At 40.8% G+C, this 26,221-nt stretch overlaps 1 protein-coding gene across 9 annotated transcripts in view; it reads left to right on the top strand.

The window, feature by feature from the left end:
* The window catches only part of LOC107307728 (cohesin subunit SA-2-like), a 50,727-nt gene extending 24,506 nt beyond the window's left edge, over positions 1-26,221 (top strand). For all 9 annotated transcript variants that reach the window (XM_085532235.1, XM_015851241.2, XM_085532244.1 and 6 more), the window contains 20 exons: positions 5,795-5,902; positions 7,777-7,885; positions 8,732-8,849; positions 9,552-9,655; positions 10,091-10,183; positions 10,287-10,376; positions 11,421-11,624; positions 12,985-13,061; positions 13,892-13,979; positions 14,838-14,915; positions 16,828-16,917; positions 17,239-17,407; positions 18,539-18,690; positions 19,477-19,578; positions 20,881-21,035; positions 21,134-21,262; positions 23,160-23,350; positions 24,269-24,443; positions 24,722-24,815; positions 25,287-26,221. In XM_085532235.1, the coding sequence (XP_085388361.1) occupies positions 8,807-8,849; positions 9,552-9,655; positions 10,091-10,183; positions 10,287-10,376; positions 11,421-11,624; positions 12,985-13,061; positions 13,892-13,979; positions 14,838-14,915; positions 16,828-16,917; positions 17,239-17,407; positions 18,539-18,690; positions 19,477-19,578; positions 20,881-21,035; positions 21,134-21,262; positions 23,160-23,350; positions 24,269-24,443; positions 24,722-24,815; positions 25,287-25,295 (2,043 nt within the window). In that variant the 5' untranslated portion in view covers positions 5,795-5,902; positions 7,777-7,885; positions 8,732-8,806 and the 3' untranslated portion in view covers positions 25,296-26,221. The remainder of the gene's footprint in view (positions 1-5,794; positions 5,903-7,776; positions 7,886-8,731; positions 8,850-9,551; positions 9,656-10,090; positions 10,184-10,286; positions 10,377-11,420; positions 11,625-12,984; positions 13,062-13,891; positions 13,980-14,837; positions 14,916-16,827; positions 16,918-17,238; positions 17,408-18,538; positions 18,691-19,476; positions 19,579-20,880; positions 21,036-21,133; positions 21,263-23,159; positions 23,351-24,268; positions 24,444-24,721; positions 24,816-25,286) is intronic.

Below are 26,221 nucleotides of genomic sequence, written 5' to 3'. Positions count from 1 at the left end.
TGCTCTATTGGCTTCTCATTGGGGATGGCCCATCTACAGATTTGGCAAGTGAATTCTGGTTGCCCAAATTACTGTTTTTAGTGAGGTGCGAAAGACCTTTCAGGTCAAGTTTCTATTTTTAAAGGTACCATTTCCATTTTTAAAGTAAGAACATCCATCAGTAAGAACTTTCTATATTTGATTTGGAATCGTGGAATCAGCTAACAAGAAGTCTTTATTTAAAAAAAAAAACAAAACAAAAAACAGCATGAACTTAACCAGTCAGGTACTGACCTGTAGGACACGACTCTAAGCTTGAAATAGGTTTTGTAGTTTAATGGTATGTGTTAGGGAGAGGCAAAACCAGGAGTAACTTTGTTTCCCTCCAATTAGTTTGTTCAGTGCTCTTATCACCTTCCTGGGCAAAAAATACTGTATCAGCAACCTTCGTTTATTGTCTTTATGGGTAGATGTAGTAGCAAGACTTCTTGCTAATTAACTGTTTTTGTGATGTTTTACAGCTGCACTTGAAGTTCGCTGTGCATATATTTTAGTATCAGCAATGACTCTCTCCTAACCATCACTGCATGTCACTGCTGTGGAATATACACTGTATATTGCTTGTAATATAGAGAGAGTGACTACTCTGTGCACTGCTGGCCCATGAAATCTCTAATGTATATGCTGACCTTTATAGTCTTATCTTTTCAGCCAGGCAAACACAGAAAACACTGATCTTTTCAATTCACTTAAATGTACTGCTTTATTTAAACAGAAGAATCATAGAATCACCAAGGTTGGAGAAGACCTAAAAGATCATCCAGTCCAACGCATAACTGTGCCAACTCAAAGCCATCTTGCTATGCATATACTTGCTTTTTTGTGTTTCTTTTTTGTTTTCAGTCTGTATTTGTGCTTTCATTTTGTCTGCCTCTAAGCTGAGCTGTCTTTTCTTCTTTGTTGTATGTTGTCTCCATTGGATGCCAAGCTCTTTGGGCTGCTGGATTTCTACTCTTATAGATATGATCCTGAAACTGAATGAGCCCATGAGGCTTAGCATAACAGAAATTATTAATGCTACTGAATGATACGTAATTATTAGCATTTATGTTGCAAAGAATTTGAGAGGGAATAGAACAAGGAAGGAGAAAAAAATGGGGTCACAATGAGAATCTTACTGCAAATGTTGTCCCTCAGTAGGTAAATTAGTTCAGGGGGACTGCTGCCACCAGGCAATTCAGTTTCATTTTTGTGTACTTCAGTGGCTGAAAGTGTTGGGAGTTTGGAAGAGGCTGTAAAGGTAATTAAATAACTGCATTCACCTACTTCAGTTACAAGTAGTGCACGTAAGGGCACAAATTTACCAACAGTGTGAAATGTAAAGAGCAAAGAAGGAGAAAATTACCTTGTATCACAGTTAAATGTAAGTGGAAATTAAACTGAGTTTTAAACACAAACCGCTGAAATTTGAAGTCTGGAAGAGCTGCCTCAGTGAGAGCTATGAGTATATTGCACTCATTGGGAACTCATTTAAACTACTTACTGGAGCTGATAAATACATTAATTCTCACTTCAGTGCTTTGACAGTGGTAAGTAGGGTTTATCCAACTTAAAGGTCAGGAAACTGAGGTTTGTTAATTCTGGGTGTTCTGCTTGGCACAGAAGGCCCAAGTCGTATAGGAATACATAGTCTCTGTGCTCTTAAAATAGAAAAGAAATATTAATCTCCCTTCTTTTTTCTCAGCTAGACTGGGATGGGTGTTTTAGGTTGGAGATAGAGGGCCTACACTCTAGGAGACTCTTGAAAACTGGAGTTGACAACTCAGAGTCAGTGGAGAGTTGAACTTAGTGATTCTATAGGCTTTGTTTCACAGCTAAGCTGTGGACTGAAGAAGAGAAAGGAAATTGATAGGCAAATGCATTACATACATCTAGCAAGGTTATTCAGGAAGCTTTTATTCAGAGAAGAAGTCAAGTTGTATTGAAGGCTCAAAGGCTGTTAGGGAATGGCATGGAGCTCCTCACAGCTCCTCTGTGATTCATCCAGGCCCACTCTCCTATTGAGGTGGAGTTAGGGCAGCGCTTTGCCATTTAGAAGAGTCAAGCCTATTGCAAGCAAAGCAAAAGTGAAGGACCAAAATGTAACCAAGGTGTGCGCTGTCTCCTCTGCCTTCTCCTTTTTTTTCTTCCCCATTTCTGGAGGGTTTTACGTTTCTAGAAGTTAACCTTCAGCAACTTGTTGTCATCTAACACCTCTATACAAGAACCTTTGTGTCTGTTCTGACATCTTTCCTGTCTGAAGAACTAACAGAAAATAAGGAATGCCTCCTGTCTCCTGCCATTATGTTTCTCAGCTTAGACATAGTACCATACAGCACCTTTCTAATGTGCTTCTCCCTGTCCTCTGTCACAACGTAGCCATGGAATTGCAGTGTGCTGCAACATCTTAGCCCTATTTTAAAGTGCATGGGGAAGTATTCGCGTTATGCTGTAGTATGGCAACCATGTTGCTCTCTCCTCTCTTGTTGAACACCAGAATGCTGCTATGACAGCAGGGTGGAAAGAAGAACGTAACATTTTTAAGTATAAAAATCAACTAATGTGTTCTGTTTTCTCAAACAGAGTGCTATCAAAAGGTGTTTTTTGGATGGCAGTGCTTAATACAATGGTAGTGATTTTGCAGTGTATTTGTAGATTTGTTTATTTAATTAGAATTTATTTTAAATGCAAAATAAGCTATTTCTTTTTCAAGGTGCTGTAGCTTAGATTACCAGTGTCCCTATCACAAGTGCCAAATCTTTCTCTGCGTGATCTTTTCCTGTCATTAAGAGCAAAAAGAGTGAAGTGATAAAGCTTTGGATAGTGTGTATGAAGTGCATCGGGTGTATTTTTGATTTATTGTGATTTTGATTGTTATCCCTGGTATAAGCAGTAGCTCAGACCACAACAGGTGGTTCCAGCAGTCATGTATAGTCATGTCTCTTTCGTGCAGTGAAAGGGAACAAAAGGCAAGTCAGGAAATCTTTCATCTGGTGCCATAGGCAGAACAAAATGGATCTGTGATCTCTCTCTAGAAGATCCCAGCTTCTCTATGTTATGTTCACACTGAAGCACAGAGAAAACGGTGTGTCATGACATTGGTATGTGGAAGGCCATGCCTGTTTATTTTTAGATACCTAAACACTGGCAGGCACTTCTGGTTTAACCTTTATCTGTTGCTTGGCATTCTGAGGGCTGTAAATTTGCAGCAGTATTATTGCTGTATTTAAGGTATTCTTTGAATGCGTGCTTATTGGCTTATGTATGTAAAAACAAAGGCACTGATTTACTGTACTGGTATTACTGGTAGTTGTAGCAGTGTAGCCAAGTGTTGCTACTTCCAGAGGCAAGTAAAACCCTCTAAGCTCTCACATGAGTGGGAGTTTTGAGTATAAAACTTGCTATCTCACAGAGAGTAGTGGTTGAACAGTATGTGGACAGCAGTGATATTTCATAGGAGCATTTCCTCTTATTCCATTGCTTCTGTGCTGCTAAGGGCTGTTTAGTAAATGGTCAGGGCTGTTGCAACTGACCCACTCTTGCTGTGAGGAGGGAGGAAATTACACTGCTACGGTCTAGTGTAAGTGAGTCAAAGTCCTAACCTCTCTGAAGACAAAGTTAAAAACAAGGAGGTTGGAATTTCATTCATACTAGAAAGGGGAAATCTGTAACTTCTACCCAGACTGCAGGCATCATACTGAGCACTTTGCCTAAATGGGTTAGATAGCTCAAGGCCTGTGAAGATGAGTAAATTCAAATATCACTGGATAATTAAGGCTGGAAAAGACTTCTCTTTCATCTAGACCAACCACCCTCACCATGCCCACTCACCATGCCCCTCAGTGTCACATCCACATGGTTCTAGATCGTATATCACAGTGTTTTTACACCAACATTTCTTCATTCCCTAACATTCATGGTGTCTCAGGATGCACCAATGCTTGTTCAGAAATGCCAAAGCACCACATTACCTCTTTCAGTATCTCCTTTTTTAACAACAATAAATGTATTTTTACATATTTCCCCCTCTCCCCCCCAGTTCTTTAGATGGCTGAATAAGAATCACATGAACATTTTCCTTTGTACTGGTTACTTGATATCTACATATACTCCAAGCACTTTCTATTTGTTCTGTTACCACGACTATACACTCAAGGGAGCTGCATGTTAAAAGAAGCTGCTGGAACCTGCTGGAATTTCTTTTTGATTGAGGGCAAACATTATCATGCAGGTTTGACCCATCAGTTTTGGAGGCAGACCATCAGCAGTTCCATTTAAATACCTTGTTACTGTGCCAGTGACCATTATAAACAAACTGAGAAAAACTGTGAAGGATTCAAGTGATACACGAATAAATAGACAGTAAAGATAAAATTCATGAGGTTTCAACTTCTATAAATGAGAAGATGTGGACCTTGAGAAATGAGCGCTTCCCCCTCCCTGTTTCTTTAGCTCATAGCATGTGCTACAAAAAGTGTTTTTAATCAACACCCCTATGTTCTCACCTAATGAGAGCTCGCTTCATTTCAGTCAGGTTTGACGACAATATTTTGGGGCCTTGTGACTTGTGGGATTACTAAAGGATGGACTCAGATTGGAGACAAACAGGCAGGCACAGGAAGGGGTGCTAATTTTCTAAAGACATCAGTCCCACCAAATGGAAAGTACAAATCCTCAGTTTTAGAAGCAGAGCTGGGTTGCAGCTGCAAATGGTTTTATACTGTCACTTGCTGGGAACTGATCACAGCAATAAATAAGAAGTCTTTCACCTGGTTGCAGAGAGCAGAAGGATCTCCTATGTTTCTGTTTCGTTCTCATGTAGCTTAGTTAAATGGCATTGCAATTGCAATAGAAAGCAAGTGGTTTGAAACTGTAGCACTTCTTTTGGTATTTGTTTCTTTGGTATCTCCTCTTTGGATTATTCAACCTCAATGCTTCAATTTTGTGTTGCTAACTCTCATAGAGTGCTCTAAGTTTATTAGTTGGTGTGTGATGTTTAAAAATCTGTAGCTGAATGGCTGTCAAAAAAATAAATAGATATGATTTTCAATGTGTTTGGACAGAAAGGTTGCAGTCATAAGCATGTTATCAAGTATGTATTTTGATTTCTTTTTGTGTGCAACTCTGTGTAGGCCCAGTGTAATGGAGTACAAGTTTTGAAATACCGTACTAATGTTTTAATATTAGTACAAACTCTGGAGGAGTTTGTACTGCAAGATGAAGGCTTCTTGTTATTTAGTCTTCTATGACAATAATCGAAGCATAGAATCATAGAATTATCCAGGTTGGAAAAGATCTTGAAGATCATTAAGTCCAACTGCAGCCTAACCATAGTACCCTAACTCTAAAAACCCTCCACTAAATCATATCCCTGAGCACCACATCCAAATGGCTTTTAAACACATTCAGGGATGGTGATTCAACCACCTCCCTGGGGAGCCTATTCCAGTAGACGCATCATTTTCCTCTTTGGTCATTATTACTTTTTTTTTTTATCATGGCCACTGATCAACCTTAATTATGTTTTAAGGTTTTCTGTCCATACAATGGGCCTTATTACTCATAGCTTGTGCAGACCTCAATTTCTCTACAAAATGAGTAAAAAAATGCTTTCATTTCCATTTGGTAACGTGTTTAGATCTGTCCTACAAAATGTTAGCTATGTAAACAAGTTGCAAGGCTATGGAGCATCAGGTCCAATAAAACTAGACTTCTCATTCATTGTATTCTTTGCAGATAAACCTGAACTATAACTTCCGTTGTTATTTTTGCCTAGGAACTGCGAGGATGTGTTATCAGCTGAAGACTGTGAAACCTTATACCAGCTTGTTTATACCACGCACCGTCCACTTGCAGTAGCAGCTGGGGAATTCCTTTATAAAAGGTATCTCTGCCTGCCTGCCTACTTCTTGCATATTCTCATTTGCTTCGGAATGAAGGTGGATTTATTTAAGAGGGATATTAAGCATTCATTTTTTTCTGCTGGAAGTATATACCATGAGGATAGGAGATGTGCTTTCTTCTCCTGAATCAGAAGAGAAATGCTGTCTGGGGGTAATCATTTGTTTCCCTGCACAGCGCTCCCCAGAAGGCATGAGAAACGTTGCAAGACTAACACAGAGAATATGAAACAACTGACTGATCCACAGATACCATCCTGTGTTGAGAGCCTGCCTCCTTTCTTCTTTCTTTTCCTGTTGCTTACTTCTTACAAGCTAATTCATCACCTGGCATCTGCTGCATTTCCATAGCATTGGTGATTAATCACAAAAATGGCCTCCTCTTTTCCCTTTGGAAGTTGCCTCGTACATTGTAAAGGCTTTGAACAATGAGAGATGCAGCAGATTAAAAAGCCCTCCCAATTTTCTGTCAGGTTAATGAAGCACAGGGTTTATCTTCCCCAGGAGTAAGTCTTATAAATGGGCTTCTTAGAACAATGGTTGCATGAAGTGAATGGAGCTGGCCTGCTAAAAAGGAGAAGAAATAAATTTTCTAACTCTGTGGCTGAGAAAAGTAATTTTATGTTATTTTATGTTACAGAGAGAAATGAAAATAAAACTATTTAGGCAAGACTTTTGCCTAAATTTGGGAATAATGATTTGTGTTCTTCATGGATGCAGAATCTCCTCGAAGCTGCCTGCTCCTATCTAGCTGAACTGTTCCAGAGTTTGTGTTGCCATGTCCAACAGAAAGACAAAAGAAGATACATTTCTCTCTTGATGAATCTTCTATCTCATCTGCTAACATTTTCTGCTTGACCCAATATTCTATCATAAATCAGCTGTTTTTCCACCCAGAACATGGCTGACTTTTGCCACTAAGCTGATTTGCCTTGGTAACTTGACTTTTTATTCTCAGCTTCCCAGTGCAGCCTAGACACTCTGACCCTCTAAACCTCTTCCTTGTTCTTTGCCCTGTTGTTCTCTGGTACTAGCGCAGAAATGTCTTTTGCGGTGTGATAGAGATGTCAGTGACAACCTCCTCTTCCTAGTTATACTGATAAAAATTTCAATATAAAGGATTTTTTTTTTTCCTTCTTGGTGTATATATGAAATCTCAGTGTCTGCATTTTTAATGTCAATTAGTTGCAGAGCTGGCATAAATTATACCAGCAGAAGCTTATGCTGACACTGAGTAGTGTGATCCCGCTCTTAAATCCAAGCCATTTGGGCCTCTGAATCTATGGGGTTGGCTTTCCTGTATGTGTTTTGGGATTAGAACTTCTTCTCAGCAGTGCGTTCTCATTCATTTAGGGTAAAGAGGAAAATAGAAATATATTGTGGGCATTTTTTCCACTGTATTTGAGAAATTGATTATATGGTAAATTGCCTCTTGCAAATATGAGGTGCTGTGCTATTTCTAAGATGTACAGTAGTGGTTGGGTAGCAGTATTTTTACTGAGTTAACATTTAGTTTCAGCCTAGAGATAACTCCTTCTGTATGAATATGAGAAAATGTCTACCTCAGTATATGTTCAACACTGTGGAATCTGCATCTGTCGTCCAGAAAGTTGGCAGAGTACCTGTTAAACTGTCAGAAATTATCTCTGCATCCGCAGGGACAGCAGATCTCTCATAATGGAAAGCAATCTAATCTCTTTTTCCTTTCATCTCCTAAGAAAGTCTAATATGATTTAGAGTAAGTATGTATTTAGAAAAAATACAGTCGTGGGGATCTTGAAAAAATTTATGTTCTATTGGTGAAAGAGTACATGGGGAAATGTGGCAGAACTGAATTGGCTTTTTTTTCTGTTGGCAGGCTGCTTAGTCATGAGGGAGGTGAAGAAGTTTTGTCCAAGGGAGAAAAGAAGGTTGGAACAAAAGCTGACCAGCTGAAAAGATTGATATGTTTTTTCCTGGAGAGTGAGGTGAGGAGAACAGCCCCTGCAGTGTAAACCTTGTCGTTCCAGCAATGCATATTAAATTAAGTACTGGCTTCCATTTGGAGGGTATTTCTAGTCATGAGCTCTGCGATACTGGTATTTGGGACATTCTCACTCTGTAGGGTGAGTTGTTAATGAAGACAGAATTGAATGGTTCTGTTCTGTTGTTTTAAGATTGATTTACAGCTATGATAATGAAGAGAATCAAAGCTGAAGCAGCTTCTGAAAGCAACTTAAAGGACTAATCCCACCATGTGAATGGGTTTTGGTATGTGTCTACATCTTAGTGCAGGCAGATAAGGGTTGCTCTATCACGGCTCTGTGCTGACTAAGAGTAGAGTAGTTTTTTCTGAGACTTTATCAGATTAAGTGCTGTGCTTTGTTATTTGGCTTTTGCAATGGTGCTGACCTGTGTCCGGTCAAAGTGTCTCAGGCACAGCCACTTTGCATATATGTGTAAAGAATTTCAGACGTAGTCTAAAATATCAACTTATTTATTGTCCCATGGTTGGGTTTTTTGGTACGAGCAGCAATATAAAAGCAATACGGAAAGTAGTTTTAGAGAGGTTAATTAAATTTCAAAGGAAATATACCATAATAAGAGAAGAAAAGCTTTTATCCTGCTTTTTCTGCTTCTTTTTCCCTACTTGCTTTGTAATAGACTGAAGGTGTTGTTTAAATGTTGATCTGCCTTAAACTAAATATGTTGGAATACTGTATGGAAATGTATGTTTGAATGACAACTTTGTAATTGGAAAAAAGAAGAGAGGAACATATGAACCTTTGTTTCTTTTACTGATGCTTCTATAAGCTTGTATTTTTAATCCTCAGCTACACAAACATGTTGCATACCTCATAGACAGCTTGTGGGACTGGGCAGGCAAATTCCTGAAGGACTGGGAATGCATGACCACTCTTCTGTTAAAAAATGATGAAGGAGATGGAAAAGGTGGGTGAGCAAAGAGGTTATTTTTGTCCGAATTAATCTCTTGATATTGTTTTTGAACTTTGCCTCAGCTACTTTAGTACCGTTCCATACTGTAGTGCTCTTTGATCCCAGATTGTGGCCCCCAAGAGCCACAAAACAGATGTGACTCAGTGCACTGCCAATGTGATGCTTGCATCAACATAGTTGTTTTATTTAGTATTCAGTATTTATGTAACACTAGTTTAGAAACCTTGCAAGAATACTTGTGTAAGTAAGCTTAAGTAGCATTCACTTCTTTCATTTGTTTGCCCAAAAGATGAGAATCCTAAAGAAGTTTTAGTGGAACAGGAGGCAGTTGTGTGACTGAAGTTCAAGTCTGCAGACCCAATGACTTAAAGCATTTTGGAGCTCAAAGAAGCAGATTTATCCTAAATGAGACGGTAGTCAGTAGGGATAAGCCTTAGTTAAGCTGTATGTGTTGTTGATATCCTGGATGCCTTAAGATGTTTTCTTAGGAGACAAATAATTGCTGCTGTGTTCACTAAAGGTAGAAAATAATTTTCTTCAAATTAAATCAAGCACGCTTGAAGTGCTTGTTTAGCAGCATCTTTCCATAGTGTCTTTCTGCAGTTATCCAGATAAATGGGTAGGCTTTTCATTAGCTCTTGATGCATCTTTGTTTTTCTTTTGTGTGATGCTGAAAGGAGACTGATTTATTTACAGTGCTGAATGATGCTCAGGAAAGTGCTCTCATTGAAATTATCCTCGCAACAGTTAGAGAAGCAGCTGAAGGTCATCCTCCAGTGGGCAGAGGTGCAGCCAAAAAAGTCAGTGCGTCTTATTCTCATTCACTCTGCTTTGATCACATTTATTTTTTGCCTTATGTGCTTTGCCAAATAGCATATTCCTATATCTCCAGGAATAAAATGGCTTATTTTTATGAAATGGTGTGTTGTCTATTGACCTGTAGGTCTTATTAGTGGTGGATGTTGAAGGGGATGAGCATTAGAGAAAAGCCATATGAAGTAAGTTATTGTCAAGTGGTGAACATTTTATCTGTGCAATATAGTTGTCCAGTGATTTGCATGTAATTTAAGGTTAACGAGAAAATCAAAAAGCATCTGGTTGTCTCCATGGAGTAGTATCTTAATATGGGCTTCATTTGGTTTAGATCAAGGCATTATGTTAACCTTGGTTTACATGTAAAATTCCACTCAGATCTAAGAGATTTTTATAATTGAAACAAAATGCTTTGTCTGCAGATTCTGTCAGTAAAAGAGAAGAAAATACAATCAGAAGATTGTACCAAAATTACTGAACATTTTATTATGGTGCTTCCTCAGCTCTTGGCAAAGGTAACTAACAGCTGCTCTGTGAATGCATGTTAAATATTTCATTAAAATTCCTGCAGTGCACTCATATCCTGTTGTTTTTGTGTTTGTTTCATTTTCTCTGCAGTATTCAACAGATGCACAAAAAGTGGCAAATCTTCTGCATATCCCACAGTATTATGATCTAGATGTTTACAGTACGGGACATCTAGAGAAGGTGAATAGGAATTGGGATAGTCGGTGCATGTGCTGTGTGCTAAATTTATGTGACAGTATACAGAGCTTTGTGTGACTTGGAACAAATACAAGCCTGTTGAAATATAAATAAATGGCCTCGTACCTTGAGGAAAGTGGTCTTATTCGGGCTTTACTTTTCACTTTGGGGCTGCCAAAGAAGAGCCTTGTGCTTGTCAATTGTCAGCATCATCCGATATGCTGCGACTGGTCCCAGTGGGCGATATTTGGTTTTGTGTGATAGGCCTGCCATGGGGTTTTTCAATGTTGAGTAGAAGGAGGGTGGGTTATGCTGTGGGTTATGCTAAGCTGCCATCTCCCAGGAGTTCACCACGGAATAGGTTTCATTCTCCTTGAAGGTTGACTCCCAGCTGCTGGGGGGTGATAGTAACTGAAAGATAAGAATAGAGACAGTAGAACTGCTGATGGGAAAGGGGTGGTCAGAAATGGATAGATGGAATCTTTGAAATGGTTTAAGGTATCCTTAAGCAAGGATGTTTGCAGGGAGGTAATATTAAGTTACTTTCAGCACAAAATGATAGCTGGAAGAGAGAGTCAGTGGCATGGTACAAGTTCCCTCTTCTCAGTGAGGGTGGAGATCTCTGTTGCTGATATGATCTGAAACAGCCTCCATCCTCTACTACCAGAGGAGATGACTTCTGTTGTTTGGAGGCACCACTTTCCTTTGGAAAGACATTTTTATTGCCTAACATTGGCTTAATTATTATAGTAAACTTAAAACAGTTACTTCATTTTTTAGGAAGATCTGGAAACAATAATAATGGAAAAGAGCTATAAACCCATTGATATCCACTGGTCCTACGCCTCTGCTCCTTAGACTGGCGTTTATTTCATGTTGGTTGTATGACCAACATGAAATAAAATAGTAAAATAGTGAGATTAAAAAATAGAAATAGTGAAATAGTGAGATGTGAAATAGTGAGATTCATAGACAAAGTGAAATATATCTGAAGTGTAAGTGGTTTTACGTACATTTTATCTCTAATACCCTTTTTATCACTTGCAGCATTTGGATGCTTTGCTGAGTGAGATAAAAGACATTGTGGCCAAACACTCTGATTTGTCTGTCCTTGAGGCTTCCTCCAGGACTTACTATATCCTCTGCAGTGAAAAAATTGCCATCTACAGCAAGGTGGATTGTGCCCGAACTCAGCTGATAGATGAGTTGATGGGACAGCTTAACCAGCTACTAGATGGCTTCTGGCAGAAGGTGAGTGTGACTCATTGTGGAGATAAACAGACTGTTTCCATGTGAAAACAGAAGGGGAAAAAATAAAGGGAATTATTCTTTGCCTGCTGGTTTGAGTGGAGCAGAGCTTTCAAAGGTGGATTTGCTCTTCTAAGATGACTGATTTACATTTTATTAAGTGAGTGTAGTAGCAGGAATGGAGTGGTGAAAATAATATATATATGAGGTAGTCCACAGCAGCAGGGGGGGCATTTTATGTCTTCTGAGTATTCTGGAGGCAGGTTCCCCAACTGTAGAATTAAAATGTCAAAGGTACATTGTATAAGATCAGCTAAGAAGCGCTAGAGATCTATAGGTGATGAGGCTGTTCTTCACACAAGCAGTATGTTTCTGTACTTCATATTTGACTATGTGCAAGATGCCTTTGACTTTGGCTGTAGAAGAAAAAAAAATCAGTAATGCAGACTGCATAGCATTGGGGTCTCTGAAATGATGACTTTCCCCTTGAAGGAGGACTGCAGAGTCTCCCTCAGAGTTTTTCATTAGTTCTAAAAAGCAGAAACAGCTGGTGGTGATATGAATAGCTTGCTGGCTGAGCTGAACAACAGAAGCCTGCAGCTGATCTGATCAACTGTGCCGTCACGAACAGGTGTCGTGCCATGTAATAAGAGTTAACGCTGGCAGGTTTTTATTGGACCCTGGAATATTGTAAAATGTGTCAAGCCAAAAAATTCCCTAACCTCAGATTGGATTTATTTTGGTGGTCTTAAATAGATATCTGTGTCAATGTGGGATAATGTGTACTTACGAGAAATAACATAAGTGCTAGACCAGGGGATTCTTCGACTCCTTCATAGTGTAATCCATATCTAAATAAAGAGATTTTTCTCCTGCGACCCCTCCCTTGTAATTCTTGGTTGCATATACCATCTTCCATAATCACGTAGCATCCTTGTGGAAACTGCAGCAATTGCATCTATGGGAAAGTATTTAATGTATTTTTAGCTATCTTTGAATGTGATCTGGCAGCTGGAAGCAAGGAGAGTCAGCACCATGTGAACAGTTAGCTTACCTAGCAACCATGTGAAGTTTAGCACTTCTGTATTAATCTAAATTGCTAGCTTTACACCATTAGCAGCGCTGCAGGAGGCTGCTGTGGATTCAGTATTAATAAAGACACTTGGAATATTTCCGTGCAGACTACATATAGCTTTCTTTTTACTATAGAGGAAGGTGTAAGTAGCATAGTTGAAGGTGTAAGGACTGGGGAGAGTTGGAGGAGAGTAGTTCAAGCCTTTGGGTTGGTCGGGAAGAAAGTATAGCAGTTACTTTGCCCCATGCTGGCTAATTCCTTTCTCTTTCCTGAACCTGCAAAATTTAGGAAGAAGGATTTTGTACGGATGCAGAAGAAATTTCCCGGATGCACTCTGCTTTGAGAAGAATAGCAGCTTTTCATAAGTGAGCTTTTATTTACGTAATGCTGTTTTATTTTCCCACATACTTGAGAGTTGCTTTAACAGATGCCAAGTGAGAATTGTTCATGCTTGTTGGGTTTAGTAAGATTTTCACAAGGGAGGGAAAATGACCCCTGTGAGAGATATCACAGGATTTAGTTTCTCCTGAACAGAGTTGGGGAAATGGCCTTCTGCTTCATGTGTCCTTTGCTTATCACAGAATCACAGAATTGTAGGGGTTGGAAGGGACCTCTAGAGATCATCGAGTCCAACCCCCCTGCCAAAGCAGGCTCCCTATACCATGTCACACAGGTAGGCGTCCAGGCGGGTCTTGAATATCTCCAGAGAAGGAGACTCCACCACCTCCCTGGGCAGCCTGTTCCAGTGCTCCGTCACCCTCACTGTAAAGAAGTTTTTGTGCACATTCGCACATTATCCCTGCTAGTGCTACTGTGGTTATTCAAAGCAAAGCCTACGTTGAGCTGCAAACATCTGAGAATATTAGAAACACTCTTCTAAAGTTTCTATGAAGGAATTTTTTGTTCTATCTTCTTGAGAACTTAGTGAATGGTTTGGTCAGGAAGAGATATGGAAGCAAGTTTTGTTTTTGTTTCCTCTCCTCACATACAGTTTTGTGGCATGAATGCAAACTGTGAGGCTCTGGACTAAATGCTGCAGAAGTTAGCCATGAAAAGCTTCATTTCCTTCCCCTGTGACACTTATTTAAAGTCGCTGCTCTACATCAGATGAAGGCAAAAGTAGGATTCATTAAACCTATTTGGTCAGATGAGATTTCATTTCTTGATTAGCATGTCGTTGTTTTCTCTTTTGCAGTGCTCATGATCTCACCAAGTGGAATTTGTATGACAAGACTTTAAAGTTACTGCAGTTTGAAATGGAACATGGGAATTTGCCTGTACTGGTGAGTTGCTGATACTTAATGTTAAAAGAACTTTGAGTTGCTGAAAGCAGGAAAATTAGAAAATAATAATGCTATGTATCCATACTGTATGCGAAAGGTACTGTTTCCATCTCTCAGTCTGGGAAACTGAGGCTTTGGTATAAAGTTATTGGAATCAGTGAATATTAAATATTATATCAAATAGTTTAGACTGTGAAGATCCCCTTCTGGTTTGTGTGTCATCAGACACTGGAATACCTTGTACCTGTTGATTGCAAATTGCTGCTCAGTGAGAAGAGTTTGTAATTACTTGTCTCAGCTCTAACCTTTTGTTCACCTGGCTGCCTCAATTCAAACATTGGGTGTGCAAAGATGGAGGTATATTGTGGAATTACAAGGTGAGGTAATCCTGGTGCTTGTAGATGTTGATCAGGCCCCATTTTCAAACGAGAGTTTGGAATTATTTGGCAAGGAGTGAACAAGACTCTGCAGCGAGTGCATGAGGGTGGGCTCCTTTAGATGGAGCAACAGAGCACGAATGTTTGTCTTCAGCTCTGACTTTCCCTTTGGAGGAATCTGCCTTTCACCAAAGATCGCAGAGAAATCCATAAAAGCTAAGCTGAAGTCAGCCTATGTTATGTGGTTATACTGCTCTCTGTAGTACATGGTTAAATAAGGGTGTCAGAGGCATTCAAAAGCAGCATTTTAATAATTCAGTTTCTCAGTAGATAACGTTTACTTGTATGTAAACCTGTTGAGTTTGTTTTGAAGTTCTAGATATTTACAGTGCAGGAGTGGTTGTGTAGGCAGCAATCAGAATGCCATGCTTTTTGCTGTCAAGCCTTTCTTGTAAATAAACATATATGTTTTTATTTGCAGCTGATCCTGCCAGCTCTCCAGTGCACGTATTTTTCCCTCCTGTGGCAACTAACTGCAGCTGCAGAAAATTCTGCCAAGGTTGGCCTTTCCACGTCACTTTGTGCTTCTAGAAATTGAAGATGCTTTTCTATTCTCGGATAGTTGGAAGGAGGCAAACTTCCTGAAGAACACAATTTATGCATTTTCTTGAGGAAATCAAACTGAGTTGGAGCATTCTCAGTCTCTCTCCGCCACCTTCCTCTCACTACCTTTCCTTTTTTTCTCCGCCTCTTTTCCTCTCCTCCTTTTCCTGTTGTTTTTCAAGTCCTTAAGCCTTTTCGGTGTGCAAGAGAGTAAATGAACAACAGTACACCTCTATTTTTACTGCAGAACATGTGCAGTGAATTCCTGGTGCTTAATGGAGATAAGGAACTTGTTCCACTGCCAAACAGTTTGTTGTTCTCTTCTTTTAGGTGACAAAGAACATTCAGTGAAAACTCCAGGAAGCTTTGTTGCTTTGCTTTATTTCTATTTCCTTGTTTTACTTATATATTATGTGACATATCACTTTCTTCACAATTTCAACCTAGTTTCTCCGTCAGTGAACTACTTGCCTTCCTACTTGGTTTATATGGTGTCAAACGCCAGATACTCCAGAAGACATTCTAGTTTAAGACACACAGAGAGGAAGACTCTTTTGTGCATATATTGATATGAGTGCATACCTGCGCAGTTTTTTCTGACTCCACTGAGTGCTGCAGTTTCAGTTATTCTGTCCCCTTCCTTCTGGTGCTTGTGTGTGTACAGAACGGGACAGTGACAGGAGCATTTGTTTTGAGTGAGAAATGCTAGCTGGGAGGTTACCCGTTTGGTGACTGATTCACTATCTATTCCTGTCCCATTCCATTCCTGAGTGGATGTCTGCATCTCACTGCTCTAATATGTTCTGCCTTCCAGTCCAGCCACTATTAGCTTGCCTGATAATGGGGCAGGACAGTTTTTAAGTTGGCCTTTTATTATGGAAGTACGCTTTGATTGGAAGCACAATGTTACGGCCCACTCTGCAGGTCCAAATCTGGTTGTTGGCAGAGAGAGAAGTTCCAAGAGCAAAAAAAGAATGTTTCCTGGGCAGCAGCCCTAGAACTATTTCTTCCCTGCTCCTCCTCTGATGGTGTTATTGCAGTGTTTTGCCTCCCCCTCTGTTTTTTCTCAGTAGGCTATGGGGTGGACCCCCCTTCTTATAAAGGTACAGTTGCATAACAGGAGATCCAGGGCTGCTCTAAGGGAATCCTCTTCTGTTGATTGCTCAGAGCTCGGTGCAGTCCAGAAGCTGGATGAAGGATCAGAAAGTCTTTTGTAGCTGTGGGCAAATCAAGGGCACTGTCTTTAGTAATAGAGGTGCCTGTGAGTGCCAGAGTTAGCAGTGTGGTTAAAATGAGTTCCCTCTGAAGTCAGTAGGAAGGGAGAGAAGAGCACTTCCAGAAGGCAACTCATATGCTGGGTATTGAAAACTAGGTGAGATGGATTAGAGTTTGAATGGCTCCATTCCCATCTGTAAAGTGGAAATCATTGTCACTGGTTCATAAGGATAACTGAAGTACGTTCTGCATACCTTGTAGTTGCTTGGAGGGTTGTGTAAGGGGATAAATGCTATCAGAGCAAATTAATCTACAGGTAGATAACCAAAGTTTGTGACTCCCTGAACACCAGCAGGTGCACACATAGCACTAGTTGTCACCTTTCCGTGCCAGAGTGGAAGGAAAAAATATTTGTTTTTATGGACTGACTTATCTGTTCTATTTATCATCCCTGAAAATTAAATGTAGTTTTAAAATTCATGGCTGCTGCTTCTGTGAGATTTCATCTTCTTTCATGTCGTCAGCTGTTCTTTATTAAATGATTAGTGTTAGTGGAAATAAAAGTGCAATTGTTGTTTGTTCTAAAATTCTCTATTGAAACACAGTCTCTAAAATCTTTGCCTTGTCACTTTTCCTATGTATGTTTTTCGAAGACTCTTTTGGCGTTAAGAAGAGAGCTGAGGTGTTTCAGTGAGATTTGCATGTGCTTCCTCCACCACAAGGAAAAAGAAGTAAGAGAAAAGGTCTGTGTTCTTATATCACTTAACTGGTGTTTGTGCTTGGTCCTTCCTTTAAATGCCTTCTTTCTTTTCTCTCAGTATTTCCTTCTATGGTAGATTTTTAATCTCTTTTCTCTCTTAGCAGAGAAAAAACTCTTTAAAGTAGACAACCCTCAATTATTTATTTGAGATGAAAATTAAAGTTACATTAAAAACATAAAAAACAGAGGTCTTTAGCTTATGAGGAGCAAGTAGGGTAGAAACCAGATTTGATCTGTTGTGTTTGTTGGACGTGCAAATTGCAGCTGCCATGAAAAGTAACACGGTTTTGTTTGCTTCATCCAGGCCTTTGTGATTCTCTGTGACTGGCTGCTGATTTTGAGCCATCAAGATTCAAATAATAATGAAGAAGCAATAGGACTTCTAGATTACCTTCCCAGCACTTCTCTTCAGGAAAAGCTGCTTTTCTTCATCCAGGAACATGTTTTTGTGGAGGAAGAAGAGGGAAGCAAAGGTTGGGTATCTTCATCGCTGATGAGACTCTACCACTTTTGCTGTTATTTGTTGTTTGCACTTAACTTTCCTGGAGTGGGGCTGACGTTTTTTTTTTCTCTGACCGCTTTATGATATTGTTCAATGAATATAAGTTAACTGGTTTGTATCTGAAGTGGATCAACCACAGGAAATTATGGCCAGTTCACTCCTAGGTAGGAAAGGCTGATGTAATGCAGGTATGGTGGGGAATGAGTGTTCGACTTGGGTGATAGAGATGGTGTTAATCATCTCTGTAGGAAGCTTTGCAGTGTGTTACAGCACAACCTTTTTGATGAATGGGCTCTTCCAAGCCATCAGAGAAAAGGACCAGTGGATTTTGATGTGGGCAGTGTGGAGTGAGTTTTGGAAATAGCTGCGTGTTTGTTGCTCTTTTGCCTTCTTCATACAGACTCAGATCCCAAGGTGAAAATGTTACGGTGAAGGCTGGTTTCTTTTGGGAGTGTTCTGAAAACTGATTGTTAATTCATGGTGATTCTGAGGCTGAGTTCACCAGTAAAGTGTTGGAAAACCAGGCATCGTCCTTGGATACTGAGTCAAACTCTTGTCCTTCAGCTGTTCACATGGAGTTCTGTATTCAGCTTAGACGCCATAGGACTCCAGCTCACAGTGAATATGCAAGAAGCATTGGGTTAAAACTGCAGCAAGAGGGATGGTAAAAGCAGAGATAAAATAGAAAGAAATGCTCAGAGAGTTTGTAGTATCCGAATCATGGGACTATTTGAGGTCAGTTGTGCTTCAAGTTACCAGTTTTTGTATTTGTGCCTTTTATTTTGCAGTATGTTTGGCTCTGTTCCTTAGCTGTGAGCAGTGTTGTACAAGGAGATTCTGACTTGTGAAAATGAGAATCCCTATGAAGATCAGAGCAGAATATGGTGCTAATAACTTGCTTTCACTGTCATCGACTGCAAACTTTGAAGTGGAAATGAAAACCTGTGTTTTCTGACATACACAGAAATGAGCGCTAGCATCTGTTGCTTAACATGTTGGCTGAGCAGCTGAGTCTGTGCTATTCAGATGAAAGTTGGTCATTAAAATTGAGCTACCTTGAATAAAGTAGTAGAACAAAGCTTCAGTGCTTTTGTTTCCCTAGGCCTGACAGAAGAGGAGGGGAGAAAGGACGAAAGCTGCAAACTTGACAACTTGCACAAAAAGCGGAGTCTTCTTGCGGCATATTGCAAGCTAATCGTGTATAATGTGGTGGAGATGGCTGCAGCTGCTGAGATCTATAAGCATTACGTGAAGGTAATGTTTTTATATAAGGTTTCTTTCTCTATCAGTGCATTTTACTGCTTGAAAGTGACTCCATTGTTTGTGAAAGATGTGGAGTTAATAGTGCTATGGCTCAGAAACTTTGTGTAATCACAGAAGGCCTGTAAAATCAAGCAAGATTGAAACAGACTCTCCTTTTTGCTCTGCAGAGGTCCATAACTGCAGACAAAGAACTGAAAGTTCAGTAGAGAGTGTATCTGTATGAACATCTGCTCCTTGCTTTCTCCAAAGGGGCCATTGCAGAGAAGCAGATTGTGGCTAGGGAGTGTCTGATGCTGAAGTGATCAGCATCATACAGCTCACACTGTTCACATTCAGATGGCCTGGATTTCTTGTGCTCAGGCAGCTGGTAGAGCTTCAGCTGCTCTGAGGTGTGTTTCAGGAGAGCTAAGAGCAGCCCAGAGTGAGCAGCTGCCTTGAGTCAACTAACACAGGACATTGGAAATACTTGAATGTGGGTATTGACCTTCACTGAGCAAGCACTGGTTAGATGTTTAAAGCTCTCTATTACTCTCCTGAGGTGGTTTTGTTCTTTTGTAACAACAATTGTGTTTTTTTACATTACTCCTAAAGGAATATTCCATTGTTTTATGCATGAAATAGTAGATTTTTTGTCTATTATTTTAAAGCCTGGGTGTTCTGATATTGGGAGTGTTTAATAAGCTGCTTGTGTGTTGTGAACATGGTTGTGTATTTTATGTATTTCCAGCACTGTGATAGAGGGATGATAATTCTCATTTGTTTTTTTGCTGTTAATAGACCTACAGTGATTTTGGAGACATAATTAAAGAAACCCTAAGCAGGACAAGGCACAGTAACAGAATTCAGAGTGCCAGAACACTTTTTCTCTGTCTGCAGCAGGTAAGTTCATGATTAAAGCAAGAGGATAGGGAGGTTCTTTACGACAGCTGTGTTCATACCAATGGTCAGTGGTAGGTCTTTTGCCTGCCTTGCCATAATTGTTCAAATTAATCAGAAAGCCTCGTGGAATAAATTGTTTCCTTGACTTTGCTTTCTTTTCATGGGTGTTTTTGTATGTCTTAAGCTCCTTTCAGATCATTGCACCTGTTATAAAATGTGTATTTCTGTTTTGGCTTTAGTCTTCAAAGGCATAGCATGTTAAGACTGATGTAATCTTTGAGATTACGGAGTGTTTCTTGGGACGTGGTACATCTCTTAACCCTAACAAAGGTTAAGGGTATTACTCTGTGTTTTACTGACTACCTTAATTCCTACTGGATTTGAAGAAGTACATACATGTTTGTGGCTGGCCAGCTCTAAGCTCCTGTGCTTTCACTGTTTTTTCATGGCGGGGAGTGGGGCACAGCTCTTTTGAAGGGTTTTGCAGCTGCTGACTGATGAGACCAGTCAGCTATTTTAGCAGCTGCTTTTGCCAGCTCTGCCCATGACCAGAACTGCTGCTAGCTTGGGATCGTGCTGTAAGCCACAGAGCAGGCTCTTCCCAGGGGGTGCTGATACTTGAGCTTTGCTTATTTCACACACATTGCCAGGGGCTTAGATCTATGAACCAGCCCCTGAAATCTGATTCCAGATAAAGCCTAAGTAGCATTTGGCTACATATATTCTGCTGACACAGTCGGGACTTTGTGTTTATGTATCACATAGGCAACAGACCATTTCTGGCCTTTGCTTGACCTTGAAAGTTAACAGGTTGAATGGAACAAGCTACCTCCATGTAGTACTGGGGGGGAAAAAAAGCCAAAATGTAGAGATTGGACTTGAGACTTGCTTTTGACCCAGCCTCACTCTCGGAAATTGCCACCAAACCTGTGTGCTATATCTGCATTCTGATACTCTGAAAACTAAGGCAAATAGTCCTCTTGGGTTTGATCTGGAAAACCCAACAATTTGAGATGGTGTCAGTGAGACCATCACCTTCAGGAGCTGATTCTCTTTATGTACATCTATTTTTCTATCTGTTCTGTAAACTTGTGCTTATCTGTCAGACAGAGCAGCACCTTTTGAATGAGTTCCTGCTTGTTGCCGTTGTGTACTATTAAAGTATATGACTTACTGGCTCTTTTGTAAGGCTTCTGTCTGTGTAAGCTCACTGTCGCTTGGCGTGCATCTCTCTGTGTTCTCCTGAAGCTTTGTTTGGCTGTAGGATTACATGTGGTTGCTGATCTGGGACTTCTTTTGCAGCTGTTTCAGACATATGCAGAAAGCCAGGACAGCAGTACTGGTGTGGACTTGTCTTCTGCTTCCTTCATAAACATGAAAGAACTTGCACGGCGGTTTTCACTAACGTTTGGTTGGGACCAGCTGAGATCTAGAGAATCTGTTGCCATGATACACAAGTATGTGCCATGTAGCATAGCTTTACCCACAACCATTGAGTTTGTTAGTTTTTATGTTATTACTTGATTCTCACTCAATTCTTGTTTTCTTTTAATAGGGAAGGGATCGAATTTGCCTTTCAAGGAACTACCGGAACAGATGGGAAATGCTTGCCTCCCAACTTAGGCTTTCTATTAATCATCAGTGAATTTTCCAATAAGCTCCTAAAGCCTGACAAAAGAGTAGTGTAAGTTAAGATCTTGTATGCTGTCACACACAGGTTGTGTTTTGTCTGTCTGTGTATGCGGGGTGCTTGACCTTCAGTGATTCAGTGCTAGAGAAGTTACTAAAGGGCTTTTCAGAGAACTTGTGAAATCAATTTGGCCATGCAGCTCTTGGTTTTAGAGACTTCCTTTGGAATCTTCAACAAAGTTTTATGTACAAAACGTCAGAAGGGCCAAACTGTTCAATACCTCCCAAGAGTGCTATTTTCAATTAAACAAGGGGAAAACAATTCATCATTAACATGGGATATATTGTTATTGGTGTTTTTCTTTCCCTTATGGCTATATCTAACTTCTTGACCGGTGGATATATTCCAGAAGTGTATCCCTGAATGTGTGCTATACACTCAGGTAGGCTTAGTTATCTATAACTTGTGTGGGGCATACAAAACCGAGCAGAGAACGCTCCTTGAGTTTTAGTTCTTACAGCCTCAGACCCACCCACTGCTGCTGGGAACGAATGGGAAACAATAAAATCACAAAGGGGGGGAAATCGGAATCTTATCCACAAATGCTTTCAGGCTATTTTTTTCTGGAGTAATGGTTTCTACTCTGGGAGGCTTAAAACGCCTTTTAGGGGCTGGAGGTTATATTTCCACTCAGAAATATTTAGGTTTAGCTGCATCATAAATTACCGGATGGAATGTTTTGGGTCAACATTAACTTTTAGAAATAAACATCTGGTTACTTTCATTTTTTATTATTAATCATAGGTTTGATGTCCAGGTTTGTATATTAACACATGTGAGCGTACCTTAAACAGATGGGATGCAGAATATGGGCATTTGTTAGAAAGGAGAATATTTCAACACCAGCAAAGTAAATGGATTTTAACCTCCTCCGCCTGTAATTGCCCCGGCTGCAGCCATGAAATAGCAGACTTGTTGCTTGGTCTGTGCCACAAAACGCACACAAGAAATGAGTTATTGAATAACAAGCAGCATGAAGGGCCTGATTCCTAAATCAGTAGAAGGCTTTCCATTGACACGGATAGGAGCTGGATTAGACTCCTAAACAGTAGTCACAATACATGCTTGTTTGAAACCAACAAATTCCATCACCAGGGTTTCTTGATTCCTGGGGCCCCCACAGCCCATGGCTCTAATTGTTTCAGAGTCAGCGCTTACCCTCAAGTCCTCGCAGCACCAATTCTGTTTGTTTTTGCAAAGCAAATGAAATGTCTGATATTTTCCAGGCCACTCTCTTAATCAGAGGAAGAATAATGTACTGTACGGGCTGGTGTTAAAACTGTCACTGTTGGTATTTGCTAACGTGGGGTCTGTTTTAGCCAACACTGGGCTTGATTTCCAAGTGATGAGCTGTAGCTCAAATGTAGTGATTGTCCAGTTTTAGTCTGAGCCAGACTTAGGTTTTCTTTTCCTATTGTTATGATACAGAAATGGATCATCATACAATCGTAGAACAGCCTGGGTTGAAAAGAACCTCAAAGCTCATCTAGTTTCAACCCCCTGCTATGTGCAGGGTCGCCAACCATCAGACCAGGCTGCCCAGAGCCACATCCAGCCTGACCTTGAATGCCTCCAGGGATGGGGCATCCACAGCCTCCTTGGGTCATAAAGTCAGAAAGACTTTGTCAGAGATGTCCTGACAAAGGACATTCTTATTCCCAAAAGAATGTTTGAAGGAGGAGAACTCTTTGCTCCATAAGAGGTGGGAGTTTGGTGATCATTTACCTGGGAGGAGGGCCAGCATCAGGTCTGTGGATTGACTCAGGCAGGAGGAGGATTTGTTGTTTTGCCCGCACTTTTGAACAGTGAAAGGAAATTACCTTCCTAGCAATACCCTGCCTCGGTATTGAGTGGAAAAATTCTGTGTTTTCATACACTTGTTTTTTTCTAGGTATGACTACTTGCAGAGGTACATAGCAGAACCACTGCCTTGCAGCCGAGACAAATGGCAGCCACTGATCTTCTACAGAAACTCCTTGCTGGACAATGAAGACGATGAGAGCTCTGTCCTTGGCAGCTCAGGAGAATGGCCTCCCACGGGTGCATCGAAGGCATTGTCTTTTAAAAGGAAATTATCTAACGGTATGAAAACTGACTGTTCTGAATTTGCTGGGACAATATAAACGCAGCTAAAACGCATTGCGTGCTTTGCGTTAGCAGTGCCGCATTTTGTTGGATGTTTATGGACTTTCCAGTTGGAACTGTGGCTTTTTGCCTTCAGCTTTATTGTTGCTGAAGGTGCAACGGGAGGAGGTTGGTTGGCCTCGAGACCTTGCGTGCTTACTATGAATTGTCTGTACTGAGGTCTGTGGTTCATCATTCACTGGTTCATTGCTTTCAACTGTTAAGGGCACTGTTGCTATAGGCCCTGCAGGTGATTGCGAGAGGGGAGGTGTTTCCAGAATTTGATTCCCCAGGTGATTTGGGTTGAATCTTCCTCTGTTGAATCTCTGGGGAACCTCGCCTTCTGAACTAGGATTCTGTTTCTACCCAAAAGAATTGTATTTAGGTGGGCTGCTCTCATCGACTTCTAGTCTATAAAGAGATATTTCCTGCACGCTCACGGTAGGGATTAATTAAATGTAGTAAAGCCATAATGAAAGCAATTGCCAGTAAAAGTGCTAAGTGCTTTGGGCATGTGTACTTGTATGGGCAGGAAAGGGAATTTTCTGGAATGACCTTTAGTTTCTCTCATCCATTCTTGGATTTTTTCAGTGGTTCTGCCTTCAAAAAGGTTATTTCTTTGTGTCCCAGAGGCCCATCCTTCTTGAGGGTGATGCAGACCGAGTGGTACTGATAGCACGTAAGACTGGGGCAACAATGTGAAATCTAAATGGCAAAACTGATGAGTGGGCGAATGAAATCAATGAATGCTTTGGTCCATACCTCCCCTTGAGCTCAGCCTCCATTTTCTCCCCAGCAGTGGGAGACAGTGCTGTCGTTAATGTCCATTGCGTGTCCTCCAAGGGTGAGGCTGAAGAGTAGCTCACTGTTTTCCAGGGTCTTTGCCTGAAACCAGCCATACTGAAGCAGCAAGCCAAGAGGCAGCCTTAGAGTGTGCTTCCCAGCTTACCTCTGCAGCAGGGAGAAGCAGAAAGAGGCTGAAATCTCAAGAGAAGCACTTGAAGGAACATATGCCATTGCGTTGTCCAGGAGGGCTGCAGAGGAGATGCAGGTGAGAGTTTTATGTCTTAGAAGCTTCTTTGTTTGTCCTGGCATTGATAGCTGGAGTTTCTCTAACAGCCTTTCCTTATGTTTTTGGTATTCCTTCTGTGGGCGAAGGCTGCAGGCTGTGTGCCCCTTGGCTTGCCTGCTTTGTTTCCTCAGACCAAATTCCTACATTTGCTCCTTTGGCTCAGTTGTCCCCTGATGTCACGGAGCTGCCTTAATCAAATCCTCTCTTAATGAGTTTCTTAAAATATAGCTTCTTTTTGTTTTGTTTCCCCACCCCAGCAAAGATGAGATTAAGACAGAAGCTGTCTCAGTGGAGGGACAAGCAGAAGATGCAAGTGAAGATGTCGATGTTGATGTGGTTGGTGCAGAGCAGGTAATTTCGGATTGTGTTTTCCAGTGCTACACACTGGAAGCACTCAAGTGTTGTGGGCTCCGAGTGGCAGCTGGTATAGGGTAGCGACTCAGGTAACCCCTTGATTTCTGGTGGCTACCTGGGCTCTAACAAATAGCTGCATTCAAAGACCTTGGCTGATTGTTTACTTTTCAAGTGATGTGTTCTTGTTAAATTACTGATTTTGTCTGATATCTGAGTAGTGGACTGACTGACTGACTGAGTGCTACCTTCCAGTTGCAGGCTGTAAAATATTTGCTTAGGCAATGGGCCTGGAGTAGCTCCTACTGAAAATAGATAATAAATCAGTTTTATCAGTGGAGCAGATGCTTTCTGAGAGCCAGCTATGGCCACATCACTGCATGTTTGGGAGCTTCGTCCTTATTCTATGTGTGCCCCTGCGTGATGTTTTATTGATAGTATGAGACTGAGTTTGTTTTTCTTCTGGCACAGGACAATTAACACACTGAGAGGATGAAGAGAAGTGAAGAACACGGTACCATTTCTGTCTTCGAACCGTAGAACTGAACAATGTGGTTGCGCTGGCATCAAGCAAGGCAGCAGGAGATGTGTGTCAGGTCAAGTCCCCCCCTGTAGGCACCCGCCCTGTGCCAGTTTCTAGCACTGTGGTTGAGTTCTCCGCACTGCTTGTTATGGGGATTCCTGGTGAGATGGGTGGTGTGCTTCAAGGGGGGGAGAGCTGTGACTGTCATTACTCAACTTCATCCTCAACTTCCTTGTGGTCTTAGAACAGAGTACTACCATATTCTGACTTGAAGACGCTGCCCTAGCTCTGATTTGAGCACATTCATCTCATCTACTTCAGTGTTCTGCTGGATGCACTCCTTACCTTCTGAGGTGCCCAAGATGGATGGATGTGTGTGCGTATCTCCTTGTGCGCAGTCACAGCACAGGGAGAAAGGAGCCTGCTGGGTGATGCCAGGTGACTTGGATCCAATTATCTGAAGTATTCCTGAATGGCAGTGCTCACAGAGATGGCGTTAGTTGCCTGTGGGGATGAGGGCGTGTGCCCAGAAGACTTGAATCAAGACTTACAGCAACAAAGCAAATGACAGCGGACCAGCTGAGTATTTTCCTCTGGAATAAATTCTCCATACACTGTAATCATGCGGTATTTACTTGGAAGATGAAAAGCATGAAAAGACAATGTAAATAGGCTGTAAATACAACCATTCACCATCATGTTTCCGTTAAGGGTTTGGAAATGATCTTCACACGAGTTGTTCAGAGGGAGGAGGCTGGGGATTATTTTTGCTGCTTTGCTGCATTAATCCATCAGCTTTATTATTTTTTTATATATATACTCTATATATTTTGGATTGTAACTGTGTAAAATAAACCACCTTAAACATTGTTTTTCATTGGTA

This window comes from Coturnix japonica, chromosome 1 (assembly GCF_054131305.1).
Source record: "Coturnix japonica strain WE chromosome 1, WE-NBRP24, whole genome shotgun sequence".
NCBI classification, from domain to species: domain Eukaryota; kingdom Metazoa; phylum Chordata; class Aves; order Galliformes; family Phasianidae; genus Coturnix; species Coturnix japonica.
This window is presented reverse-complemented; position numbering and strand designations above follow the sequence as displayed.